The following is a 22323-nucleotide window of genomic DNA, read 5'->3' on the forward strand; positions in this document are numbered from 1 at the left end:
TTTGGTTTACCTTGTCAGAGATGTGACCACTTGGTTACATCTCTGTCAAGGTAAACCAAAATCTAATCACAAGCCATGATATGAGGACACAGTATCTAGTAGGGGTGGGACAAAATATCGTTACGGCAATATATCGTTGTCCTTTGTGTGATACAAGAATCGATACGCTGGCGTCTATTACAGATAAAAGAAGTCACTCTAAATAGATTTCCCTGCTCCCAGTGTCGCTACTTTATTGCTCCTCAAGGTGGCGTTCAACACATGAATGATGGAAACTTGAACATAAGTTAACTAGCCAAAGAGGAAGAGGATTTCAATGGGATGTTGGGCAGCAGTTTGAGGAAAATAATAGATGCCCCAGCCACGTTTAAGTCCCAAGTCTGTACCCAGAGTTTCACTATAGCTCTGTAATTTTAATTCACAGACTGAAAAACGTATTCTGTAGAATTGTGCGGTTTTCTAAAAGTTTGGACTTGAAGTGAATAAAGAGAGAAAAACCTGCACTTAACCTTTTCACGGGCATTTTGTATTCATAGTTAGACCGAAATCGTGATGCATTGTTATAGGATTGTCTAGCAATATATTGATTATCGCAGAATTGCTGTATTGTGATATTATCGGTATATTGAGCCATGTGTTGTGTATCGTATCGTGAGGTGCCCTGTGATTCCCACCCCTAGTATCTAGGATTTGGATCCATGTTTTAATTTGTAATGAATGTCAATAGACAATTTGTCAATAGACTGGAAAGACATAGGCCTGGATCTAGCACACATGTCTGTCTATCATCACAGGTGAGTAGAGTATCCTCTGAGGACCAGCACAGCATCAAGTGAGACAGCCCAGCACACAGACATACAGTACACTCAAAAGGAGACAGAGTCATTTCTACGACTGGATGTGATATCTGACCAGAAGCTGTAGAAAAGGACTGACAGCACAATATTTAAGCAATAAGACCGCTGGTTTCAACTTTCTTGCTTCCTTTCCTGAGTAGTATTTAATAAGTTAATGGCTTTCCATGGAAAGAGAAGATTTTTTGTCCTCGAAAGTATTATCCTAAATTGAGATAATTATTTTTTCTCAGCACAGATTTGATCACATAAATATTTCACGGCGAAGTGAGTTTTATGTCAGTTCTTGCAAAAACTCTGAGTTACCTCTAAGTATCCATAAGAGCAGAGAGCAAGTGAGTTCCATTACTAAGGTTTTACCCTTGGTTTTGTTCATACAGATCATTTCCAAGGCAATTACCTAAGTGAAGCCAAAAGGAGTGAAGCTTTTGGCATCACAAATAACACACATGCTTCAGTGCATGAAGCAGCCAAGCATCTGACTAAACCAATAGAGGAGGAGAAGAAACCTCGGTGAGAACTGGAGGTCTAGCAGTGCCAATCAATAACCATGTTCATTGGGCAGCCTGAGCGGACTCAAACCCTGCCCATTTTAAAAATAACTAATTGCAATGGAAAAGATGATCATCAAAGAAACTAAATATGCAAGAGACCTCTGGAAAAAGTAAAAAGTGCTCTGTAAACACACACAAAAATAAAAAGAAATGACAAAGGGATGTGGATAGTTGGTGAATAATTTAGCATCAGCTCTCCAACACAAATAGCCAGCCCATTCTCCATCTCTGTCTCTGTCTAAGAACACATAAGCCGTCAGTTCCCTGTTTGTTCAACCTTTTGTGGGATGTACGAGGGATGTGTCTTTTGTGTATTTCTTCTAGGAAGGCATCTTAGCAGCAAGAAGCAACTGCACCCAGTTATTTTTGTTCAACACACAGCTCTCATCACTTGGAAATGAAATGTGACGGGCAGGAATTCTCTTTCCAGTCCCTTCTCTATCCTTTCCCTTCACAGCCGCTTTTCTCTATACAGTATGACTCTCCGAAGACAATGCACTCTTCTTCTTCTTCTTATGCCTCCCACCCTCCATGGCATGCTCAGACTTTGACAGGATTCCATCACATTACAAGTATTCAACACATTGCGTGAATCACCCTCTCTTTTTTTTTTCTTTTTTTTTACACAAGCAAGATGCAGTTCCAGTCCCTGGCCTCGGAAAACCATAACCCACCCACACCTCATTCCACTGCAGCCCACTGAAATCAGCCCAGGCTTCCACACAACAACTAATCTTGCTTCGTGAATCTTTTCCAGATTTGGAGAAGAGGGGAAACTCTAGAGAATTTGAGGCCAAAATGAACACAGTTTAGCCAATCTGATCGGCCTTTCATCACTTTGGGTAACACGCTGAGGCAAAACATAAAAAGGCACAGAATCTTTTACACAGGCCAACCTGCAGGTGATGAAAATAACAACCAGACAGTCTGAGGTTCTGGGCTTTCAAAGCCAGTCGTCTACTGTAGCTGTGCGGATGAAGGAGAGACAGTGGAGCGTCCAGACGATTGCTTTGGATATCCAACTTCTCTCTCAGTTAGCATTACATAACTGAATGGGCAAGAAAAAGCAGAAAAAGTCCCATTCCAGCAACGAGGTCCTGCTAAAGGAATCAGAGGCACAGACCGGATGAACCCAGCTGGCTATTAGATGAGTTTCAGCCCTCTGCAACCAGGTTTTCCACTCCTTCCCCTTTTCACACACGGTCCTGACATTTGAGGCATGCCAATGACGTTTTGTGTGGGTTGCAAAGTCACATTCAAAAGCAATTGGTTTCGCATCGGCCAGCAACTATGCAAAGAGCGGCTTGTTTATTTGCAAATGTTGCCTCAAGTTAGCAACAGTGGTCACGACTGTACATTAAGATCATTGACAATAGGAGACAGATAAAGAGAACCATTGAGCACTGTGCGGATGAAAATGATTTATGGCCCATTGTATTCTCTTTGACAGAAAAATGTGTATTCAATTTCTGGGTTGGTGGCAGGTGAGCTGCTAGTGTCCACCATAAACCAGATGGAGAAATGCTTTAAGAGTTTCCAATTCTTCATGGCTTATAGCTAAAGAGATAATTCATATACTATATGACATCAAGTGAGATGCCAAAACCATAATATTTTACAATAAAATATCAATACAATTATAATTTACTGTGCATTTTATAATCTCAAGACCATTTAATTAGGTTGCAAGACGATGCAGCAGGCTTTCACATTTGTATTGTTTTTGTGTAATTATCTGGACTCCATTAACCTGGATAAATGTCTTGTCTTGGAGAACCTGAATAAGATACCTGTGGAGATTGTGGTTCATTTAGTTAGCTATGGTGAAGGTTTGGTTAGGTTTAGGGAAATATCGTGATTTGGTTTTTGTTAGGGTTAGGTCATGGTTCAGGCTGTTCTCATGAACCATTCGTACATATAGCTATGAAAAGTAATGCACTGTAATTCTTATTCCACGTACTTATTGTTGTATGCACCACAGTGAGTGCAGCTGTACAAGAGCGCTCTGGTCCGAATAGGAAGGAACACGAACACAAGACTTTCACCCAGGAAACATGTGTTTGTGTCCCGGGATTAGTACATAATGGGCCAGTGTTTTGATCCAAACCCCAATCTTTTTTCTAATCTTAATTTATTTATTTGCTTAAAGAGGGCCACATTCGTTCTACATTTATTTTGTATTCCATATCACTTTTTTATGGAAGCTTTTCAGCAATTCTACCATCGGTCATACAACAAGAATATGTGCCCTGTTAACATGCAACTGCTCTGTAGGCGACATTTCAGCATTACATTAGCTCTCAGTGATGTAATACTGAAGCCTAAACCAAAGAGAATGTTCAGGATGCCAGGGGAGAGGTCAAGTCTCATGTAATGAAAACAGATCAAAGAGAGTCAAAAAGGAAACTCACCTGGGGTCAGGTCCCATTCCTGTAGAGTGGTCAGAGGCCACACAAACCAATCATCTCGCAGTGACATCATCCAGAAAAACCAGAAGGTCAATTTACCCAAAGGACTATTGTGTTTTTGAATTGTCATGTCACTGAAACCATGCATACTCTCTCCGGAATTAAGAGCTCAAATGTACCCAGAATCATCAACAACCCCTCGTCATTCTTATTCTATATAACATAAACATTTTATATAACATAAAAGTACCTTTGACCTCAGACAGTGCCTCATACAAGAGGAAATATGAATGCTGTGAAACAGCAGGATGGTTTCAGAGATCTCCCTTAAAGTCCAGTGTGCTCTGCCAAAATATGCTCTACCTAAATGGAATTTGATTTCATTGCCCACAATGATTAATTTAATCATCTTCACAAATACAAAGCTTACAGAAATCTTAATGGATTAGTGATTAATATTCTGAACTTTAACTATTCAAACTCAAAAGGGTTTAAGTCTTTTCTGTGATTAAAAGGGCAAAACCCTTCTATGTCCAAAACCGTTGCTTCTCAGAAAGAAAAAAAAAAGCTAATTTAAAAACATTATATTTAGCTATTTACCTTCGAAAAAGTCGGATGAAATCTTCTCGTCACTGTTTAAATATTTGTAAAACCCAGACAGACGTGAAGGACGACTAATAGCATTGATTTATGAAAAGAAATAATATGATAAAATATGGAGATACAAGGTGTCGGCTCAACAGCAGCGATATGTAACAATGATTTTGGTGTACTTTATGCATGTCAGAAAATATGCATTATTTTGATGGTCAAATCAGTATCCTCCTATGTCTGAAATAGCTCTGAAAGTATGAAGCATGCATAATGTGTGTATGAACCATACATATTGTGATTAATATACTGCTCATAGTAGAGCTGGTCAATATATCGATATTATATCGATATCGTGATATGAGACTAGATACCGTCTTAGATTTTGGATATCGTAATATCGTGATATGACATAAGTGTTGTCTTTTCCTGGTTTTAAAGGCTGCATTACAGTAAAGTGATGTCATGTTCTGAACTTACCAGACTGTTGTAACTGTTCTATTATTTGCCTTTACCCACTTAGTCATTATATCCACGTTACTGATGATTAGTTATCAAAAATCTCATTGTGTAAATATTTTGTGAAAGCACCAGTAGTCAACCCTACAATATCATTGCGGTATCGATATCGAGGTATTTGGTCAAAAATATCGTGACATTTGATTTTCTCCATATTGCCCAGCCCTAGCTCATAGTAATGGTTTGTAACCTTTTTATTACATCCATGTAAATTGTTAGCATGCTGCTGTTGTAATCGTTTTCTCTTTGAAATGATTTCAAATAATGAAAGTGTATTATAGGTAATAGTCCACAATCACTGGCACTGAATAATCCATTTTCCCTCTCTCTGACTTCGGTCTTTCGTCAGATCAAGAGCCTTCCATAGATTTTCCACCAGTTACATTTAATGCTGTGGTGAATATGAATGAAATAAAATGATATTTAAAGAAAATGTACAGTCTGGAAGCCTTTTTGATTGATTCCACAACACACGCAGCCCCTGAATGCAAATGGATATTGGCAAGTTTTTCAGTTTCTGACCTCGGGCCAAATGCATGACAGGACTACAAGTGTTCACATCCAAAGCGGAGCTGAGAGCTGATGAGCTGTCAAAACAAAGAGAAATTAGCTTTTAACGCTTTCTTACCACATCCATTACCTAAGCAGAGGGACCTTTTGAACTGACAAAAAAGAAGCAGAGCTGTAGCTGGAGATATTAGTGTCAGATACTGTAGGCCATACAGTATTTTCAGTATGGTCTTATCTTAGTGCAGATATGAAAGTGGTACCGTTAGAAGGTGATTAAGTGATCTGTTGACTTACCTATTATAGTCAGTGATGACTGGGTCTCCATCAGGCTGACCCAGTTTCACATCGTTTTTACTGGTCTGCTAGGCTCCATATTAAAGTGTAACTCTTGTCACAATGCAACCTAGGGTCTTTTTGTGAATGTACCTGAGTCAAACTTTTGTTTAAAAGCATAATTAGGACAGAAACGCCTTTTAAGATTGACCGTATTATCGTTTTGGGTCAAATGGCCTTTAGAATGGGAGTGCTAGGTGCACTATGATAGCATCAAAATCACTATTTTTAAGAAGGCTCGACACAACATATATCACCAGGGGCTCTACACATGAACTCAGCATTGACAACACTGTTTGCGTACCCAGAGTTTACTAAAAAGAAAGGTTTTGAACAACTCACCGTAGCAGTTGGTTTTTCCGCTCACCTCCATCTCGCCAGTCAAAAAGAGTTGATCTCAGAATGCAACGTAACCGGGAGGAGAGGAAAGATGGAAAGCTCCTAAAGCTTAGTTCCATATAAATGCATGGATAATTTGTTGTTTTGTTGTTAGTGAAAAACAATATTGACCTTATAGTTGAAAAATGAGCCTCATATAAGAATGACATTTCCTCGACACTTTTTGACTATTTGAGGCCATTTGACCAAAATCTTAAAAGTGGCTTTTCCGTCCTAATTATGCGTTTAAACTAAAGTTTGACTTGGGTACATTCACAAAAAAAGACCATAGGTTGCATTTTGGCGAGAGTTACGCTTTAATATGAACCGAGTTTATGGCTTTTTATTTTTTTTCTGGAGTTTCCCAGAAGGATGAACGACAAGTCCTCCAAACTAAACAACACGATACATATTTGGGAATCTTTCATCCACACTGCCCTCACTACACTGAACAGTTACACAAGGGGAAGCAGGGCGATGCTAACTTTCGGGTCAGCCTAAAAAAATATGTCATCCCTGCAGCACGATATTCTCAACGGCCTCATATTTTCCCTGTCATTATGCCTTTGCATTTCCTGCATTACGTTACCCGTTCGCTTGTAGTGATCTGATGTTAGATTTGCGAACATGAAAAAAAATTTTTTGGGTTTTTTTTGTGTGATTTCAATGTTGCTGTTGCCTAGCAGTAGTGTTGACACAACTTCCCATGTCTTCCAGTGTCGTAACCACAAGCTAACGAGGTCCATTTGAAGGGAGCAATACATTAGAAGTGATTTTGGCCTGTAGTATTTACTAAGTACTTGCTTGCTTTTTGATATTCACAAACTGGTTTTCAAAGGTCACCCATATTTTAACTGATGACTGCATCAGAGGTCATTAGATACTCCAAAAATTGAGGAAAAGTGTGAAGTCTCCTTGTACGTCACCCTCCCTCCCATGGTCACCTTTGGTTACAAAGAAAAAACACAATTGCTTCTGGAACTTAAATTAGATGGTTAACTGGCCTGGGGACTACGAACTGTCAAACTCCATTATCTTCACTAATCCAAAGTCCAAACCTCATCAGAGCTTCATCAGAGTACCAAATCGTGGCAACAGTTTGAATCTGATTGGGCTGGCATTGCATTTTTTGTTTTGCATCATTCCATTAGGCCATAACAATGTGAGCTTAACACCCGACATAAAACAGAAGGAGAGCAGATTGTAGAGAACGATGTGCCAAAAAGGTTGGACTTGAGCAAAATTTTTGTTTGGAGTTTTTACTCAATCCCGGGTGAAAAAAAATCTGACTTCAACTAATTACTGAGGCATTTTTCCATGAATGGCGGTAGTGGTGTACACGTGAACAATACAGCAAATCGAAGATGTAACACTGATCTTTTGACACTTAAATGTGATCTCTGTCTTCTTCTTGTGATAAAACTCCTGAGTGTGAGGGAATCCCTTTGCATTTTCTTCACTTTTGGAACAGTTATAGCAGGAAAGCAGTTAGTACAAAGTTACGGTTGGTTGCCGTGTTTCTGTGTGTACCAGAGGATACTGGAAGGCAGCTCAATGGTAATGATAATGGAAACAATGATAAAATTGCTAGCAATATCCAGCTTGTGGCCACAAATCTGCCAACACATGGTCAATAACCTACCTCTGACAGTAAGTGTGACCCCGCATACATACATATGCATTACATATATGTGCTGTATTACATCCCACATACCCATCTGGCTGCTACGAGTCACACAGGAATGACGCCAGCCACATGAAACCACTCTGCTGAGCATTTGGCAACCTTCCTACATTAGCTCTGGAAACGCCACCTCCAAGATTTGCTTTGGCACCCAAACAATATGCACACATTTCAGCCATGACAGGTTTAATAAAGAAATGGTAAAGTTTTATTTCAATTGTCAGTATCTTTGAGGATTTATAGGGCCCTTGCAGCTGTAATTGTAAAGAAAAGATAACATTGTTAAAACATACAGAGCGTATACGTACATAGTGGTGGAAGTGGCCAACATTTGCAAACAGGGTAATTCCATGAGGCATCGTATTAAAGTCACCAACCTCTCCCACTTGTAGGTTTTATGGTTCTAGCACAGTTTCTCAAGGCAGGGAGATAAAAAGCTACATCCATAAATATTATTGTAGGGGACGCATGGGCAATTGGTTCACTTTAATTTTAGTTTTTGTTTGTCATTCCAGATTTTTTCCTCTTATTTCTAATACACTTTGAAATTCACATTAAAGCTATTAGAGATGATCTACCTGTGTGACATTGCCAACTTGTGTGACATATGCTGGATGAATTTTAGGGCACCTTAGGGTTTGCTTTAAAACTTCAAATCAGGCTGAGTGTGATTCACTCAGAGCATCAGATGATCATGGGATAATCAGAAAGTCGTTTTTTCCAGTGTGGGCTGGATAAATATTACTACTGCGCACCAATATGTAACCAGTGGAGACGGTGAGGGGATTGCAACCAAACCGAACACTGCTCTATAATTTTGGCCTTGGTGGGGAAGAAGAGTCTTATATTAATGCATCATTCAGCAGGTCCAGTAAAGTCAAACTGAAATCACATTATTAAAAAAGGAAAAAAAGATCTTCTTTCCTCCTTTCTGTGTCTTCTTTAAGAGGGGTGTGTCAGTCTATGTGTTTGATTGACGGCTCGCAGGCTGAGCCCGAGGTGGAAACAATTATAATGTAAGAAACAAACTAAAAACTTGTAGGACGGCAAGCTCCCTCCTAAATAATATTGTATACCTTCATTAATATTCATGCAAACATAACCTATGATTCAGAAAAATACATTTTAGGATTATTTCAATAGGCTGCAAGTTATTTTCCGATTTCTGTACTACAGTTGGGTTGCCACAGAAACAGACCTCCCAAGCCCTGTAGCTTACAGCGCCATGGGAAGACTGATTTATTCAGACCAAAATGACATTTGCAGGTATGCTTACATTCATACATGCTTTAATAATAATAATAATGTATTTCTTATTAATCTCACAAGGGGAAATTCAATTTTGTTTCAATTTGTTTATATATACACACACACACACACACACACACACACACACACAAAAAAGCAAACTGCCCTCTGACTCATATGACTCACATTTCTGTTCAACACATGACAGGTGCAACTTTGTTTCCTTAAAAACCTCTCCTCTGACACTTCACCCTTATCAATTTGTGATCAAGACGATGAAGCACCTGACCTAAAACTAAGGTGACCCGATTTCTGAGACAAAATCTGGGGACATTTTCAGCTCAGGAGCGTAAATATCTCCAAAACAGGTAATGTTTTTATCTTTGTAAACTTAAAATGGGGACACTGCCCCAGGGGATGTCACTAGACCTAGAGCTGCACTGGGGCACAAGCCAAGGCATATATACAGTATATATATATATATATATATAAATGTCTGTGCTGACATAAATAGTTTACATGAAACTACATTATAATTTTGACCAAAAGATGGAGACCATGTAGAAATTTGTTGCAATTTCAAAACCGGATTACCCGGGACCCGCTTGTTGTACCGATGCATGTATTGAGTGAAGAGTTTGTGAGATATTACACAGAGAGTAATGGGTGTGCAGAGATTTATGCAGAATGCAAATATGATAACATTTCATGTAAGTTCAATGTTAATTTTCTCGAAAACATTTCTCACCAGCAACTGGCGCTATCATTGGAAAGCTTAGATTCTGGTTGAGGTGGTTGTGCCAGACTCAGAGGGCTAGATTTATCAAGCCGTTTGCGCCTGTTTCCAGGCGCTAATTGGTCGCAAAGACGGACGTAACCGATGCGGGCTATTTACAAACAGGGCGCACTTGGGTAAAATGGCAGATTGTCTGCCACATGAGCGAGAAGAGACAAGTACCGCTTTCAATATGCGTTCGTGGGAGGGTCGTGGGGAAAGTGGGAGTTCCACCCAAAAAGGTGGGAGGATAAGCGCAAAGTGCACCTAATTATATATCCCGTGGTATTTACAAAGACTGTCAGTAGGAGCGCGCCTCTATTCTGCGGGAGAAATTCTCCGCCTCTTAAAAGCAGGTCTAAACCAGCCGCAATCGAGTTTCCTCGTAGACCTTTATATGCCGCTGGTGAAATGGCAACAGCAATTTGAGCAAGACGAAGACATAGGCGAGGCTGAAAATATTTTTAACAGAAAAATCACACTTTGTCAGTGAACACAACATAATTTAGCGTTACAGATCAAGCAGACATGCAATATTAGAGTTACTGGAAGAAATCAAAGATGAAATTGAATCTCCCACTCAGCGTTCACATCCCATTCCACCAGTTGTTAAACTCCTCGCTACATTACAAATATTGGCATCAGGATCATTTCAAACAGTCATAGCATCAGCAGTGGGAATATCACAGTCTGCACTCAGCCATATCATAGCACCAGTACCGCTTTGCTACAGCGCAATTTACGGTATAGTGGGCGGAGAAAGACGCTGATTGCCTGATGGGTGTCAGGGTTGATAAATACTACGCAAACTGTGGAAGCATAGCGTGCGCTATTACCGAACTCGCATAAACGGACGCAGCGCAAACTGCGCTAGTGTTAGTAAATCTAGCCCAGAGTCTCTATCTGTCAGAGGGAGAGCAGGAGTGCGGTTGTGAAGAAGTTGGTAATTTCATGGTGCAGATTAACACTTTTGCATGCACTATATCCGTGTCACATTCTCATCTGCTACTCCAGATATCCAGTTTATTTTCAGTTGGACTTAAAAGCAATTGGTCAGAAAGTGAAACACAGTTGTGAAAATGATGACATTGATGCTAATTTTCTTCATGCTGTTTCAATAAAACTCTGCATTCACACCCTACACAAGAAGCTGCCTGTATGTTTTTTACTGAGCCATTCTCAGGGTTTATGTAATGTTGCTTACAGCAGTTCCTATATGTATTTGTCATTTGCATTTTAACCTGCCCTGTCAAAGACGAATATTTGTCACTTGTGACAGACAATAACGTTTTTCATATCTTATCTTAATTTTCACATATAAGCAATTTCTAAAAAGGCGGTTGGTAACAAGTGGCTAACTGAGACTATAAACGCCATCACTCCAAACATCCATGGGAAGCCGTTGGTGCATGCGACCGTGGTGCAGTTTGATTATAGCTTAACGTTAGCTTCGAACTTCTGGTGATTGCATTTACGCTTCAAAAATCATAAATGTAGTGTTTATTTGTGAAGATTATCTTACTGAACAAAAAATGCAAGTATCATTAACGTTTGTTTGCCAGAGAGCTTTTTTTCTGATATGATCCAAAAATAAAAGGAAAAATCTGAATTCCTTTTTGTCAAGGGGAAGCAGGGCGATGCTAACTTTCGGGTCAGCCTAAAAAAATACGTCATCCCTGCAGCACGATATTCTCAACGGCCTCATATTTTCCCTGTCATTATGCCTTTGCATTTCCTGCATTACGTTACCCGTTCGCTTGTAGTGATCTGATGTTAGATTTGCGAACATGAAGACACTGAGACACACTATGAATCACATGAGTCATTCATGAGCCGGGTTCCTTAAAAGAACCGGTCTTCCCATCCCTACTAGCTTGCTAAATTGCTAGCCTCAGTGGCTTCAATGTTGCTGTTGCCTAGCAGTGGTGTTGTCACGACTTCCCATGTCTTCCAGTGTCGTAACCACAAGCTAACGAGGTCCATTTGAAGGGAGCAATACATTAGAAGTGATTTTGGCCTGTAGTATTTACTAAGTACTTGCTTGCTTTTTGATATTCACAAACTGGTTTTCAAAGGTCACCCATATTTTAACTGATGACTGCATCAGAGGTCATTAGATACTCCATAAATTGAGGAAAAGTGTGAAGTCTCCTTGTACGTCACCCTCCCTCCCATGGTCACCTTTGGTTACAAAGAAAAAACACAATTGCTTCTGGAACTTAAATTAGATGGTTAACTGGCCTGGGGACTACGAACTGTCAAACTCCATTATCTTCACTAATCCAAAGTCCAAACCTCATCAGAGCTTCATCAGAGTACCAAATCGTGGCAACAATTTGGATCTGATTGGGCTTTTGCATGCACTATATCCGTGTCACATTCTCATCTGCTACTCCAGATATCCAGTTTATTTTCAGTTGGACTTAAAAGCAATTGGTCAGAAAGTGAAACACAGTTGTGAAAATGATGACATTGATGCTAATTTTCTTCATGCTGTTTCAATAAAACTCTGCATTCACACCCTACACAAGAAGCTGCCTGTATGTTTTTTACTGAGCCATTCTCAGGGTTTATGTAATGTTGCTTACAGCAGTTGTCGAATAAAAACTTGAAGCTGGGAGCTGACAACCCCAGAGTTCACAGACCCTGACTGGATCCTGACCAACTAACCGTCTCCCTGTTACAGCGAGACAGTGACAGAGACTGCCAGGCAGGCTTTTAGGCTGACAGCCGTGAGCCCAACCAAAAACCTACACCAATATGTTTGCAATGATTTCACGGTTGTTTCTAAGAGACACAATGGAACAAACTGGCTTCAACAAATTACTGAGCCAAATCCAACCACCTTGCTCTCCAGCCATGCTACACCACTCTACTGTAAGTCATGGAAAAGTTATGGCAGTTTGAATTAGCAATAGTTCTCGGTACTGCAGGTCACAGACAATTCAGCCAGGTAGTCTTAGCCGAGTAGACAGTTATTCAAAACATATATTTTGTTTGATTACTTTCCATGTTTACACAGTAAGTGACAAGACTGCTGTGGATTCATGTTGGGTAGTAGCGGATACATTCATTTATTATACTAAGGGATACTGCAAGGAAAGTTTTTTTGCAGTCTACTGTGCCCTTAAGTTTCTTTGCTTTAACTGGCTCTAAAAGTTCCTCAGACACGAGCTCTATATTGTTATACAAGGTCCTCAAAGTCCAGGGTGGAATTAATCCCAAATGTTTGCCACGAGGTCAGTGTAATTCCAAACCATGTCTCTCCTCCCTACTTCTCCAATGCTTCTCCCATTAAACACAGCCTATTCTGAGTTTCTCTCATGGTCTACCGAAGGGCAAAAATGTGGAATCAGTCATAATCAGACAACACATTCTCTTTGGGCTTGGGCTATGTGGAATGAGTTGTTTCTTATTCATGGTTTAAAGCAAGTCGTCACGGTTCAATAATCATGTGTGGATTAATGGTAAGGGCATGGCTATTTTCTACTTGCCATGGATGCTCAACAATCCAAATGAAATGGTTTCTCCCACACACTAGCAGTGTAACACTGTGTGTGGGCCTGAAAGGGGTGAGATCACAGCTCAGAAGCCCCTAATCTGCAAGTTTGGAACACTTCATCATCCAGCATGTGCCACTTCAGAGGTGGCTGAGGCAACTTCAGCAGCTGATGCCTTTCATTAGGCCTTTATTACCTCGTGCAGCTCTCCCTCTGGGTTTAGCAAAGTCCAGCCTTACAAGACCCAATCATGGCTATATTCAGGTTATATTACAATACAGTACTTCAAGTCGTGCCTCATTTCAGACCTACAATTCTGAGTTAGAATGAGGATCACAATATTGTACTTTGTATTCAATATAATGTATATTTATATTTACTGTCAGCAACAAGAAATTCAGTTCATATCAAATTAGTCATCCATTGCCAGACTGTGGAGTAAGGTCTGGCTACATTCCAGGATAGGAGAAAATGATCTGGGTTGCATTTCTTTAAACCAATCACAATCATCTTGGGCCGCGCTAAGTGACAGATGCAACGACAGTGGCTCTTCAAAATGGTCTCGGAAAGGAACTTGTTTTGGAACATTTGCACCCCACAAAAGAAGACGCCACATGCAATATTAAATGATGTTACTGGTTTACACAATACAGTATAATGAGCTATTTGAATGAGCTGGATACATGGTTAAATGTAATTTGCTCTTACCAGTAAGGCTTTGACTTTTGCCCAAAAATCATATTCGAAGTTCGTTTGTTTATTAATATTAATATTTGAATATATTTGAATATTTATTAATAATATTTTGACCATTAAATGCCTTCAGTAGGACATATTGGTATCAAACTTCTTATATGTTCTGTCCACCAGAGGGAAGTGTATCTGTCAATAGGCAGGCAACACGACCAAGTGAGAGTTTGAAATGCGTGAAAAAGCCTCGGAATCTGAATTGAAAACAGCGTTTACAAGCAAACACATTTACAAAAAACAATGCCCATAACAGGTTTGAATATTAAGGGCTTCCTAATATTCGTTTGAATATCAATATTTTTTTAAATATTCAAATTATATTCGAATAACGAAGTTTGGAGTCAAAGCCCTATAGTGTATTGTTGTGTGTACTTCGTCCACAGCAATCCTCTCATATCGGTCCCAAAATGCCCCAGTTAGATAGTAAGTGCTGTAAACATATTCCTTGTAAATCTTTACAACCAAACAGGCCTGCATATTGCACAATCTAAATTTTCTTCAAAAGTTGCCATTTTCAGCATGTAGCTTGCTAGCTTGAAGATTGTTGTTTTACCGTAGCAAAATGATTTTATGAACAGCAACACACAGAGAGCAGACATCAGGCTTTATACTGGAAATGTACTATCAAATAGATGGATTTCTTTTTTTTTTTTTATCTTCAGTTAAACTGGCAGTAATACAGTATAAAAAAAGGCAGAAGAAGAAAGCATCTGCTAGCAGTTTTTGAATGCCCGTCTTACTGACAGACAGCTGTAGTAGCGGAGTCGCTGACCCTTGAATCTTCACCAGGAATCCACTAATGGGCTACCAATGATCATTAATCTCCAGCAGTAAGATGGATTGGTTTGTGTCACTTACCTCGAGAGCTTCTTGAACAAGCGGACTCTTACTTTAAAAGGGCCTATTACAAGTTTATCTAAACACTCTGTAGCAGTGCACCACAGAGGGCACGCTGACACTGGAAATGACTGAAGTAAACCTAAATACTTTCATGCAGTACTTGGAATAATTTTTCCGCTACTAAGCATTATCATTTATCACAACTGAGTACTTTTAGCTGTCAAACAAAGTACATAACCCACATTTATTGTGTAAACTAAAACAAACTTTGTGTGGTGATGAAGACAGACCAACTTTCTCTGCTAAACACTTTGTCCGCTCATAAGCTTATACACCAATACAGGTAAGCATGTCCACTAATCTTCTGATGATGTGAATGTGTTCCTTTTTCCAGCTCTCCTTCCTGCCTCGGCCCCATCTAAAGATCAGTGAATCAGCCGTGTTTTGACACTTAATGGGGCTTGGCCTTTGGCCTGTGGTACAGAGCCTGGTGTCGGAGTGTTAAGTCTCCATGAAGCAGATTAGCTGGTAACGTCAGGCAAGACAAGGAGAGGCTGCTGCCTCCACACAGAACGTCTTTATACCTGAGAGCCAGTGATTAGCGACCTAATCTGCTGCTATGGTGGTCCGAATGGAAGACACACACACACACACACACACACACACACACACACACACACACACACCGCACAATCCATTACAGCCATTTCTAGAGCATGCCGGTGTATAGATTTAGATAGAAACGAGAAGAATATCTTACATTCAGACACAGGGAAGAGATTAGAGAAATGATCTGATCTGTCAAGATCATAGAGTCCATGCCAGCGGCTCTGTGAGGGTGTACTTAGTTTGGATCAACGGAAGTACGTTTCCAGGATAATTGTCGGACATGTCCCTCACCTTCCACTTTCTGTGTGTTGTCGTTCTCAAAATCCCTTCGCTTTGGGAAATAACACACTTCAAGCTACCAAGCTACCAAGCTAAACTGAAAATGGTTGAGATATTTCAGTCTTCAGACCAAAAAGGTGGACAGATCGACTGACATTGCCTTCCTTAGAGCCACCTCACTAGCATGTCTAAAAAGTTAGAGACAATACACAGATACAACAAATTCAGACTCATATGTATCATGGTCTCAGCACATTTCCCTTTGTCAGGCATGGTGAGCAGAGAGAAACAGCCTTGCTACAATACCTAAATCTACCTAAAACTGACTGACAAACTCCAAACCCCGGAGCCTCTGGCAGCAGGTCCTCGCCCACTGTGCTGGGAGATTGAGGGAGTATATAAAATGACTCCTCCAGCCAGCTCAGTGTGAGAGGAAGGGAAGCATGCTAAGAATATTTTCCACATAGTTCTGCAGGGATGGGGAAACAGGGAGGTGTTGGAAAACAAAGTTATGTCCATGGGAGAACTTGCTCCCAAGTATTTTTAAATACCCAAGGTAGGCATCTGTAATAAAAATGCTTGGAAAACATGAGGGAAACTGGGGTTTCACAACTTATGTTAAGCCATTAGTGAATAGTAGTGTTTGGAAAATGCTGGCACTGCTAAAGAAGTACAGTAATTGCACAATAGGGGGAAATGATGGGACTGATTCTCATGATATTACAAGATCACGCGAGAATCACCTGATCACACGTGCCACGAAAATCTATCTTGTCAGGCTTCAAGTAAAGCATTTGTGTCCAAACAGAAGCGTACTGAACCAATCAGCCTCTGGTGAGGAGCTACTGGCAGCTATAGCTACGTAGTTTAGGGGTTTGTGATGGCTGCGACTGTTTGTTTAAAACAACGATGGTGGACGTGATAGATGCGTTATTATGGAACCCACTGCAGTTCTAGGCAAGACCAGCCCTTCAATAGCATCCACGTGCTACGATTGGCCAGGCGTGTGAGGTAACGGAACCCGATTTGTTCTGGTCCTGTCCCCTGACCAATTGGCTATTCTGACCTTAACTACCCAAGGTCAATGCCTAACCACAACAAATTGAGCTGCTTCGTAGGGCGGGTCTTGCCAAGAAACCAATTGGAACTCATAATAACTGATAGACTGATGGTTTATCCAATTGCCAGCCAGGTATTTTTTGAAAGTGCCTGCCCTTTCCCAAATAGTTTCCCATGCTGGCTTCTTAGATGGTTCTGTGTAACAAACCATCTGGCACATCACGTTAGCTAAAACATGCCAATTGTCAAAATGTAGCTTGTTTGTTAAAATTTCAGCCAATGGCATAGTCTGGCTATCACCAGACCAAGCTCAGTCTTTTAAGATTGAACATTAGTCTGGGGAGTCTGCTCTGGATTTTCTCTGCACAAGAGGCGTGATCAACGGGCATAGTTCAAATGACTGTACGCAATTGGATAGTCCTTCAACCAATCAGACCAACGATCCGGGTGACGTAGCAACGACAGCGCTCATGGATGTATTGGCTGCGCTTCGGTGGCCGCCATGTTGAATGTAAACAAAAAGCTGCTTGCCATCACTTCTCTATCGTCATCGTGTTAAACCCGCCAATAGCACGCCAGGTGGATAAGACAGTTTGTGATTGGTCCCCGCAGATTTGTAATGGAAGCAGGTTTCCAGCCTGAGCTGCAGGGAGAAATCCAATCGCTGGCAGATCGGGCTGGGTTTATCCAGTCTACCAATGGCCATTAGATCTCGTGAAATGCCTGCTAGCTATAGCTAACCACTGTAAGTTGGCCTGTATGCATCCTTTTAGGTCTTTAAAGGAGTGAGTAATTTGGGGCTAACAGCGGTAAGTGAGTGTAAGAGCATGTCAAGGACAGTTGACTAGGGTGGTCTTTCTGCTATCAGTCTTATTAGAGTAAAAACTAAACCAACACTTGTAACCACCTCAGTACGGTGAAATGCAGGGAGGCAGGGCCAAGTAAAACAGAGTGAGGCGCTGAATGCAGAACTGAGAATTAAAGCCCTATCAACTCAATATATTAGTAACTGCTTAGGGAGTGTTGCCTGTCAGATAGTGAGACACTTGGACCTGATGAACCTATTTGAGGGAAAACAGATACTAGCAGAAAGGTGTGTGTGTGTGTGTGTGTGTGTGTGTGTGTGTGTGTGTGTGTGTGTGTGTGTGTGTGTGTGTGTGTGTGTGTAGGTGTGTTTACAATAGACGAGGAGAGGAAATCAATGAACGCCTGTCTGCTAGGAGCACAGCCAGATCCACTCAGGGTGAACCCTAAACTGATTTCTACAGCTTTAGAGCGGTTCGCCTCGAGCTGAGCTGTCTAACCAAACTCCAGCTGAAAGAGCTACCGCAACCTCCAAACTTGGTTCAGATTTTATAACATCAAAGACCAATTCCATCATAAAATACACATGCTTTAAGAGTCCTTGAGCTTTTGGTTTCATTGTAATACATCAAATCATTTGACAATTTGTTGTAGCTTTAGTAGATATGCTTGTAGACCTGCACGCTTTTAAAGTTTGCCAATTTAATGGAGCTTCAGGCAAAATAATGCCTCAAAAGCTTAACAGAATTCCTGCTTGTGAAAAAAGAGAACTAACCAAAAAGTCTGCTGTTTGCATGTTAACTCTTCATTTTATAGCCAAATCTGTTGCCTGCTTTATCAGTTAGCTGTGGTGGCCAAGTCTAACTGATTGCATTAACATTCAGTTATACTTGTTTTGATAAAGAGTTGATCAAGAGTTCACGATCAGCATTACATCCCCTCCAACTGAAGAAAGTAGTCCATGTAAATGTGAAAGTTTTTCAGACTCAAAACACCACTTTCGGGGCGCCTGGGTAGCTCACCTGGTAGAGCGGGCTCCCATATGCAGAAGCTCAGTCCTCGACGCAGTGGCTCAAGGTTTGAGTCCGACCTGCGGCCATTTTATGCATGTCTTCACCTTCTCTCTCTCTCTCTCTCTCTCTCTCTCTCTCTCTCTCTCTCTCTCTCTCTCTCTCTTTCTCTCTCCCCTTTCCTGTCTACAGCTGCCCTGTCTATTAAAGGCTAAAATGAGATAAAAACATTAAGGTTTTAGTCCGAGCTCCACAGTCTGGATGTAAAAGTTCTGTGAAGTAACAAAATCCAACTAACAAACTTCAAGCAATCCATGATTTCTTGCATTCAGATGAAATTTATAATTCATTAAAACTCCAAAACAAAAGAGAACTCGGCCATACATTTATGTATGTGTGAAATATGTGTGTATGTGTTTGTTGTGTTATGGTTGTCTAAGCTACTAGCCTGGTTGACCCCAGACCCTGCTCAGTTGTAACTGAGAGTGGGTCTGGGAAAGGTTCATTGACAGTTCATTTCCAAAGGGGCGTCACCAACGGACGCCGCTCAAACGCCTCTGGGCGCATTGGATAGTCCTTCAACCAATCAGACCAACGATCCGGGTAACGCTGCGCTTCGGTAGCCGTCATGTTGAATGTAAACAAAAAGGGTTGTCACTGCGCTATTGTTGTTGCGTAAAGCTCCACAGTTGTGATTGGTGTAAAGCCCGCCTCAGCGGTTGTGATTGGTGCCTCGATTTTGGGGACATTGGAAATGGGTTTGAATGGGCTCTTCGCCAGACTGACTTGCAGAGCAAATCTATCTATCTATCTATCTATCTACTGCACTTTTAGAAAAAGTCTTTAGAAATATGGGCAAATATACTGTGTTAATATGAAGGAATTTTCTGTAATGATTTTTTACAGGTGTTTTTCCATATATAGATTTTTTGGATTAACATACATAGTAATAGGTTCAAAGGATGTACTGTAAATCTACAGAATGTTCCGTTCTTGGATTAACAGAAATGTCTGTAAACTTAACGGAAAAGGTACTGGTAATTTTCTGCCAGGACATTATCTGTTTTTCTACAGATTTCTTTTCTTACAGTGCTAGTTCACAGCAGGAAATAAGATGATTTATTTTGCACTTCAGCTTGGAAATGTACATTTATAATTTAAGATAAGTGTGTCTCACCTTGGTCTTCTGAATATCAGGCCATACTGCTGGCAGGCCAGGCCAACAGTGGGGGTGTAAATGATGGGCATGAACCTTTCGATGTCTGACGCTAGCACCCGATAGAACAGTTTCTCGTTGCGGTCCTGGAGCCCCATCAGAAACACATATCTGGGAGTGACAGGGAGGAGAGCACAGCACGTTAATCTTTAACATCTCGTACTATACCTGCTGAACTGGGCAGGGGTTTATTAAAGTCAGATGTTAAATCCTGTGTGTTTGTGTGAGACGTACCAAGCAAGATTGGAGGAACAGCAAGGAAAGACTTTAAAGAGAATGTGTCAGAGAAAAGAGATAACATGGCAACAACACTGTAAAACCCAGCAAAAGCAAAAGCAGTGAGTAGTTACAAAACAGAGAGAAAGAAGGAAAGAGAAGAAAGGGACTCTGCACACACATTCAATAATTATAGATATGTGTTGGTTTTGTTCCAAATGATTGGAAAAATACACAGAATAACAATCAGCCCTTAAGATAGCCTACACAAGCTCTTTGTTCTACAGACTGACCGGGAACTAAAGGGTTTGCATTGAACCAAAATTACGGAGAGCACGCCAGAAAGGGCTCTATTCCTAATCAGAGGAGTTTCCATAGAGCCAAGAGCACAAGGTGCCTCTTGTTAAGGGAATAAAAAGCTGCTATAGGTTAGGCCACAGCAGCTGCACAATACACGGTGATGATAGTTGCTCTTGAGGAGTACTGTTTTCATATTGGTAAACCAAATTAGCTTCTGTCACATGCAATTCATCACATTTCTGTATGCCTTACAGTATGGAGATGAATCCAATTTGCCATAGATTGATTATTTGCTGTAGACTCAAGCATATACGTACATATATATATATATATATATATATATATTCCTGTTCCTAACCGTAAATGTAGAACAAATGGTTTTTTTTACTTTGGAAAGAACTCAAGGTCTACTTAGAAGCTTTTTCCAGAGCTTTCAACTGCTGATAGTTTACAGAGTTGTCATGGCGATAGGCCATGTGATGACAGCTGTGCTATCTCCATGAAACTGAGCAAACTCCATCTGCTGATGAGGACCATGAAATGTTGCAGAAAGCAAAGCAAAAGAAGCGTGATCATGACGAGGCTGTATGTCAGTACATCATGTCTCTTTTTAGGGCTAAGAACAATATCATTACAAAACAGTTCATATTCCTACTGTATATTAGTACATACTAATGATTAATCATTTGCAACGTTCGGTGACTACTTCCCTCATTCATTTAAATCAACATGTGGCCAGCGTCGTACCTTTCCAACAGAATGGTAAACATTGATGAAAAGCCGCTGAGATTAGAGCTTTAACAATTAGTCCACTAACAGAAAGATTTATCAATTTATCAATTAGTCATGAACTAACTAAGACCAGTCTCTCCATATTTCTCAGTAGGGTTGGGTACCGAAACGCGGTGCCCCGACACGTCAGTAACGAGACCGAATAACAACGTAAATTTCGGTGCCTGACTTTTTGTTTTTCAGAAGCATCGCTGCACAGGACGCTACGTTACCGTTAGCTAGTAGCTGGAATAAATCCAACGGTTAAAATGCTGACAGCTTATGTTAAGCGGTGTAAAGTGTGACTGTATTTCCCTGTAGAGGATCCCAACAGCGGGATGTAACGGTCTGACTGCAGCTGCAGAAAAACAACACAGACGGTGCGTTCACTTGAAACTCGCCAGCCTTATAGTGCATTCAAAGTTATTGCAAAATACCCTTTTCCCATCTGGTGCTTGTTTTTGTTGTTTACCAGCAATTTACTGGTGAAATAAGTCATTGTTATAAGTTATTGTTAGTACATTATTAATCAATCATTTAATTTTGACCATATTGCCTTAGCAATAAACAAGCAGTTCTTTAATGTCGCCAACTGTCGTTTTGTGCTCCATTTTTATATTTTATATTATATACATTATGAATATATTATATTATTTTATATATATATATATATATATATATTTCAGTTCAGGCACCGGTTCAGGCACCAGCACCTTTTAAAAGTATAATTTTAGCACCGGTATCGGAAAAAAACCAAACGATACCCAACCCTATTTCTCAGTATGGCTATGTTCAGAAGATTGTGGCGTCCGATGACTTTCGCGAGCAGAAACTTAAGTGAAGATAATGACCTCTTCTGAAAAGTCCATCATGTTTTTTTAATCCTCCGTGTCCTCCTTGGCTACTAGCAACTGATCACGGAAGACTTGTATCATGTGGACGCGCCGACAGTTTTGTTGTCATTATTTAGAATTCCTCGTGGGTTGCGACAGAAACTACGCAAACCTGCAGCTAATAGTTTTCCTTGTATTACATTATGGTAAACTCAATATTTTTGAGATTTGAAGAAGTCACATTGGACCTTAGGAAACTGCGATGAAGTTTTTTTTGTGTTT

At 40.4% G+C, this 22323-nt stretch overlaps 1 protein-coding gene across 5 annotated transcripts in view; it reads right to left on the minus strand.

Moving 5' to 3' along the window:
* The window catches only part of me1 (malic enzyme 1, NADP(+)-dependent, cytosolic), a 178390-nt gene that overhangs the window by 81488 nt on the left and 74579 nt on the right, over positions 1-22323 (minus strand). For 3 of the 5 annotated variants that reach the window (XM_039805555.1, XM_039805556.1, XM_039805557.1), the window contains exon 3: positions 19883-20032. In XM_039805555.1, the coding sequence (XP_039661489.1) occupies positions 19883-20032 (150 nt within the window). Of the gene's footprint in view, positions 1-19882; positions 20033-20155; positions 20740-22323 lie in introns of those variants that run through there. The other 2 variants (XM_039805559.1, XM_039805560.1) reach the window with 2 other exon arrangements.

The sequence above is a fragment of the Perca fluviatilis genome, chromosome 7, assembly GCF_010015445.1.
Source record: "Perca fluviatilis chromosome 7, GENO_Pfluv_1.0, whole genome shotgun sequence".
Lineage (NCBI taxonomy): Eukaryota > Metazoa > Chordata > Actinopteri > Perciformes > Percidae > Perca > Perca fluviatilis.